At 52.1% G+C, this 6,292-nt stretch overlaps 1 protein-coding gene across 1 annotated transcript in view; it reads right to left on the bottom strand.

The window, feature by feature from the left end:
• Positions 1-6,292, bottom strand: part of DLG4 (discs large MAGUK scaffold protein 4) — a 27,709-nt gene that overhangs the window by 11,508 nt on the left and 9,909 nt on the right. The window contains 7 exon segments of the mRNA XM_023748625.1: positions 5-220; positions 3,949-4,093; positions 4,225-4,361; positions 4,453-4,622; positions 4,721-4,845; positions 4,990-5,040; positions 5,179-5,232. Of these exon segments, the coding sequence (XP_023604393.1) occupies positions 5-220; positions 3,949-4,093; positions 4,225-4,361; positions 4,453-4,622; positions 4,721-4,845; positions 4,990-5,040; positions 5,179-5,232 (898 nt within the window).

Below are 6,292 nucleotides of genomic sequence, written 5' to 3'. Positions count from 1 at the left end.
ATGCCTTCACCGTCCTCGCCCCCGACGATGTTGAAGCCCAGGCCCGTGGAGCCGCGGTGAATGACGATCCGCCTCGGTTCTCGGGGAATGTCTTCCTCCCCCAGCAGGTCCTTGGCCACCGGGGAGTAGCGCCGGGGGGACGTGGGGGTCATGGCTGTGGGGTAGTCCGTGCCCAGGTAGCTGCTGTGGCTCATCTCGTTGTCCAGGTGCTGGGAGTAAGCTGAGGGGAGACGCGGGACAAAGGGTGACACAGAAATGCATGGGCTAGACAGCACCCACCACCCCCTGCTCCCGGGAACCAGGGGAGCCCGACTCGGTGAAGGGGAAATGATTCGGGCAGATACACAGGGGGGTGGGGGGATCAGATTGCAGCGGTGCCGGGGCAGGAATTCACAGGTGTCCCGGGCTGGTTCTCCTAGGACCTAGGGGGCCATGGGTGTGCGGTGACATGTCCTAGGAGTGAAGGACGGTGGGGTCAAGGGGAATATTAACCCCAGGCTCTTGGGGTTTTCTTTCAGTTGCAGAATCTCTTCGTCTAGAACATTCCTCTCCCTCTTTTCTTTTCCTCCTGGCCATCCATTTGAGAAAAACAAGGTCATTGTCTAACAGAGGTCCCCTCGTCCTGTCAGGAAAATCTCATAGGGCAATCGCTGCTGCACCCCATGGTGCGGACATGAGCCCCTGCCCGGTATCGCCTGCAAACTGGTCATTCAGACGAGAGACTCAGATTCAAGTTCAACTTTTTAGCAAGAACCCTTCCAAGATGGTGCTGTGTACTTTCCACTGCACGTGACAGGGCCACGTGTCCTGTTGTCTCTCCGTTAGTAGACCAGCCGGCAGGCTCCGGGGATTCAGCATCCCGCCTCAGAGTGTCCGCAGCCCCGGTGAGGGTGTCCTGATTCTAAGGTGTCACGGGGGATAGCAATATGGTGACGTCCTACTGTCTTTACTTTTTTCTTTTTCTTTCTTTTGTGGGAGGGGCATTTATTAGTGGGAATCACTCTATAAAAAAAAAAAAATAACTATCGCACAGCTGGCTTGGCTCGGTGGTTGAGCGTCAACCTGTGAACCAGGAGGTTGCGGTTAGGTTTCCAGTCGGGGAAGAGATTAACCAAAGAACATACGTATATGCATGTATTCATAACCCACAGACACAGACAACAGTGTAGGAAAGGCCTGGGGTGGGGCAGGGGTGGGTGGAAGGGGGCAAAGGGGGGTGTAACACTGTCAACAATAAAATAAATAAGTAAATAAAACAGAACTGTCCCATGTTAACCATGTGGTTACCCTAAGGTGCAGTTGCTCCAGAGGGAGAACAAATGCCTGACTTTCCCCTTATTTGCCAGTTTTCCGAATGAATGGGTCCCGAACCTCCTCCAAAGGCACCTCTTGAAGCGCCAGCGTGATCTCACGGACTTTCACACATTCAATGCGTTTTCGTTAAATGGCCAACAGAGCCCCTGCATGTGGCTCCTGAGTCTTCGACGCGGCCCCTGGCCGTCTCAGACACCCCCGCTTTCTAGTACGAAAGCTGTTGTGAGCTCCTCGTCTACATTTCTTGCCCAAGCTTTGGAATCGGCCCTTCCTCCAAGAAGCCAGGGTTCCTGGTAGGCCATGGTGTTGAGAAATGCTACCACACGATTTTAATAGCGTGTTACAATATGGCTTCAGATGTGGTAGGATCAGTCATGCCTCATTATTCTTTTCCAAAAATTTCTTATTCTCCCAAATGTATTTTTCCCGTTGAACTTTAGAATCAACCTGCCAAGTTCCCAGGGAAGGAGGGGGAGAACATTAAAATTCTGACTAGGATTGCATAAAATGCATAGGCTAATTTGGAGAGGGCTGAAATCTTTAACATAACAAGTTTTTCCATTCAGAAACATGGTGCGACTCTCCATTTTCTAAGTCTTCTTTTGTGTCCTTCAGTAAAGGGTACTCATTTTCTCCAGAAAAATCTTATACACTTCTGGTCGTCAAGTTCATATTTCTAAGAATGTTACAAAATTTTTTCTATGGTAAAAGGAACCTTTTTACCCATTACATATTCTTTTTTTTTTAAATGTTTTTTGGGTTTTTTTTTTGTTGTTTTTTTTTTTAAATATATTTTATTGATTTTTTACAGAGAGGAAGGGAGAGAGATAGATAGCCAGAAACATCGATGGGAGAGAAACATCGATCAGCTGCCTCCTGCACATCTCCCACTGGGGATGTGCCCGCAACCCAGGCACATGCCCTTGACCGGAATCGAACCTGGGACCTTTCAGTCCGCAGGCCGACGCTCTATCCACTGAGCCAAACCGGTTTCGGCCCCATTACATATTCTTATTGCTGGGAAGTTACTAATTCTTGTCATTTATCTTACATATGGCCACATTCTTAAACTTCCATATTATTTCTACATTTTTTGGATTTTAATATCAACAGACAATAGCATAGTTTATAAATAAGGACAAATTTGTTTTTCCCTTTTCAAGTGGAACCTCTATCATCCTGGCCGAGTAGCTCAGTTGGTTAGATCATCTTCCTGTTAACGCCAAGGTTTCAAGTTTGATCTCCGGACAGGGCACATACAAGATCAAACAATGAATGCATATATAAGTGGAACAACACATCAATGTTTCTCTCTCTCTCTCCCCCTTCCTCCCTCTCTCTAAAATCAATCATTTTTTGCCCTGACTGGTTTGGCTCAGTGGATAGAGTGTCGGGCTGCGGACTGAAAGGTCCCAGGTTCGATTCTGGTCAAGGGCATGTACCTTGGTCGCAGGCACATCCCCAGTAGGAGGTGTGCAGGAGGCAGCTGATCGATGTTTCTCTCTCGTCGATGTTTCTAACTCTCTATCTCTCTCCCCTCCTCTCTGTAAAAAATCAATAAAATATATATTTTTTAAAAAATAAAATAAAATAAAAATAAATAAATAAATAAATAAAATCATTTTTTTAATGTCTCAAATGTAACATCTATTTATTCTTCTTGCCTTCCTACATTGCCTGGAATCTCTAACGCTGTGATTCTCAAGCAGGGTAATGTTGCTTCCCAGGGGCACTTGGCAATGTCTAAAGACATTTTTGGTTGTTCTATCATCATCTGATAGAAGCCAGGGATGCTATTAAACATCCTGCAACGCACAAAACAACCCAGCAACAAAGAACCACCGAGTCCAGAATGTCAACAGTACCAACGCTGAGAAAGCCTGCTCTCCAAGCAATGCAGAGTGACAGCAGCAATAGAGACGTCCCTGCGTAGTTACCGACTGGACGGACACACTAAGGTTCATCATTAGGAGGCGTTTGTTGTTGGATTCTGAAAACTACTCTTCACCACATTAAGGAAAATTCCTGCTCCTTGTTCACTAAGTTTTCATCTGAAAACAGATATGGAATGCCACCAAATGCCTTTCGCACATCTATCTGAAATGACCCTGCAGTCTTCCTCTCTTAACTTTTTAATACAATGAATAACATTAAGAGGTTTCCTGATATGGAACCACCTTTCTGAAACAAACCCTACTTTGTGACAACCTAGTCTCTTCATATGCTCCTGTGTCTGGTTTGCGACTCTGTTATTATAAACTTTTACATCGCTATTCGGAACAAAATTGGCCTGTGTTGCTTTTACATTATCTTGGTGACCATTGGAACTGCCCTTATAAAATGAAATGTGACGTTTTTATCTTTCCCCATACTCAGAGAGAGCATAAGAATAATCCATTCCTTGAGGGTTTGATAAAATTAGCCATAAAACCATCTGGGCCTTGTGCCTTCTGGGGGAGAGACTTTTGACAATATCTTTTAGTTCTTCCACGGTGACAAATTTCCCATACACTCTCCAACCACAGGAAGTGACAGCAGCTATTTCACGGGGAGCATCTAAGGAGGAACAGTGACCAGAATGCCGGGGGGAAATGGGGTGGATCGTGGGGAGCTCTGGGTTTGGAGGACGCTCACAGGTTGTGATGTCTGGGGGAGCATAGCTGTCACTCAGGTAGGCATTGCTGGGCTTGGCCACCTTTAGGTAGACGACATCATACGTGTTCTTCAGGGCTGCCACCGCGTCCTCATGCATGACGTCCTCCAGCCCCACGCTGTTGACCTGGGTCAAGGGAAGCAAAGCTCAGACAGAGCCAGAAGCAGCCTCAGGACAAAGGCACTAGGAGTGAGCTGGTCGCGAAGCCTAGGTCTGCTCGGGGCCACAGGCAGGACCCAAGCGAGGGGGGTCCTCACCGCCAAAATCTTGTCTCCAATCTGCAACCTCCCGTCCTTATGGGCGGCACCCCCTTCGATAATCTTGGTTACGTAGATGCTGTTGTCGCCAGGGATGTGCTGGTTCCCTACACCGCCTGCGATGCTGAAGCCAAGACCTAGACGAGGGAAGGGCAGAGGTGGGGGTCTGGGAAGCAAGCCTGGGGCGGGGGGCCAGGGATACAGGGCTGGAGACACAGGGGTGACTACCTTTAGGCCCCTTGATGAGCTTGATCTCCATGAGTTTCTCAGCAGGGGGCTTCCGGCGCATGACGTAGAGGCGGACTATGGAGCCGGCCTCTTTGAGGGCCTCCACCGCCGCCGAGTGGGTCACCTCCCGCACGTCCACTTCATTTACAAACAAGATGCTATCGTTGACCCTGAGGGCAGCAAGGTGGGCCTGAGCCAGGCGCTTCCTGCCACCCCGGTCCTCCCTTTGGAGGGAACCCGCATCCGAGCCCCCGTCTCCTCTCCGCACCTGAGGCGGCCGTCCTGGGCTGCGGCCCCACCAGGAATGATCTTGGTGATGAAAATGGATGGGTCGTCACCAATGTGTGGGTTGTCGGTGCCACCTGCGATGCTGAAGCCCAGACCTGAGTTACCCTGGGCAGAAGGAGGGGGGAGAAGGTTAGCTCCCCTGGCTGTCCACTCTTGGCAAAGCAAGTGGGGAGCTGTGACCAGCGCCGGAAGGGTCAGGGTGAGGAGGCTGGCCACCCGGAGAGCCGCACAGACAGGGAGCCGGCTCACCCTTTCCAATGTGATCTCCTCGTATTCCATCTCCCCCTCGGTCCCGTTCACCTGCAACTCCAGCACGGGCCAGAAACACAGACAGTGAGACAGACATTCCCACCTGAGGACCTGCCCCCCACACACGGCTGGAGCCCAGGCCACCCCGCTCCTTCCTTCTGCATCGGCCCCAAACTCTAAACAACTCACATATCCCGGGGCTTCTAGGGTGTCTGTGTTGACAATCACGGGGGGAGAATTGGCCTGTGAGGGGGGAAGGAGATGAAAAGCTGCCTGAGCCTTGGCTCAAGAGGGAGTCAGTCCGTAAGAAAGAGTCCGGCCAGCCCGGCTACCCTCCCAGCCTCTTAACCAAGCTCCTCTGCTACCCTTCGAGTCCCTCAAGGACCCAGCCTCTGTCCACATCACACTCACACACATGCACACGTGCACACGCTCCACTCTGCCCAGCCCAGGCCCCTGCGTGGAGAAGATGTTTCAGAAGCCGGAAGGGAGAGGCAGCCAGCCGGGGAGCAGCAGATGGCACAGAGGGGGGAGGGGGCGGCTGGGGGAGCCTCTCACCGGATGTAACACCACCGGGTGTTCCATGCCTATGTGCTACACACGTAAACCCCGGGGCTGATGTCCGCCAGGGCCTGCTCCCACTCCGTGACCCGTCCCTGTCCGCCCACATACACCCTGACACCTCCACCACCCGCCCTCAGATGGACCCTCACCTTTACGCACATTTGCCCCCAGCCCTCGCCCAGCGGAACCCAGGGTCCCCCAGATGCAGGCCCCTCCCGCCTGCCCACCGGCCGTCTAATCCACTCTTTCCTCGGGGACATGGTTGCCTAGCAAGAGTATCTAAGCGCCGCCAAGGCCAGGGGAGACCCACCTCCAGGAGGCCCTGTTGTCAAGACAACAGGAGGGGTGGGCGTGGCCTAGGGGCGCCCAGGCTCCCCACGCAGCAGGGATCAGCCGGCCCCGCCCCTCCTGCTCTGGCCCCGCCCCCGCCAGCCGGGCCGGGAGCGGTCCGGGCTGCAGAGGTTCCAGGAGCAGCGCATTCTGCATCACCTCCCTCCTCTGCGCCCCTCACCCTACAGTGCAAAGGACGTCAGGAGGGGAAGTGGTAAAGACATCCGGGTCCTGTCCTCTCATCTATTCCTTTCCCCCCCTAACCCCCCCCCCCCCCGCCGCCGCTTTATTTAAAAAAAAGATTAAAATGGGGCGGGCTAAGTCCCCTGGTAGTCTAGGGCCTCTAAAAGAACAGGTCTCTTAAACTCCGGGTGGGGCCAGCTTTAGGCCGACCTAGGGCTTCCCCATT

The sequence above is a fragment of the Myotis lucifugus genome, unplaced genomic scaffold (genome assembly GCF_000147115.1).
Source record: "Myotis lucifugus unplaced genomic scaffold, Myoluc2.0 scaffold_1590, whole genome shotgun sequence".
In the NCBI taxonomy this organism is placed as follows: domain Eukaryota; kingdom Metazoa; phylum Chordata; class Mammalia; order Chiroptera; family Vespertilionidae; genus Myotis; species Myotis lucifugus.
This window is presented reverse-complemented; position numbering and strand designations above follow the sequence as displayed.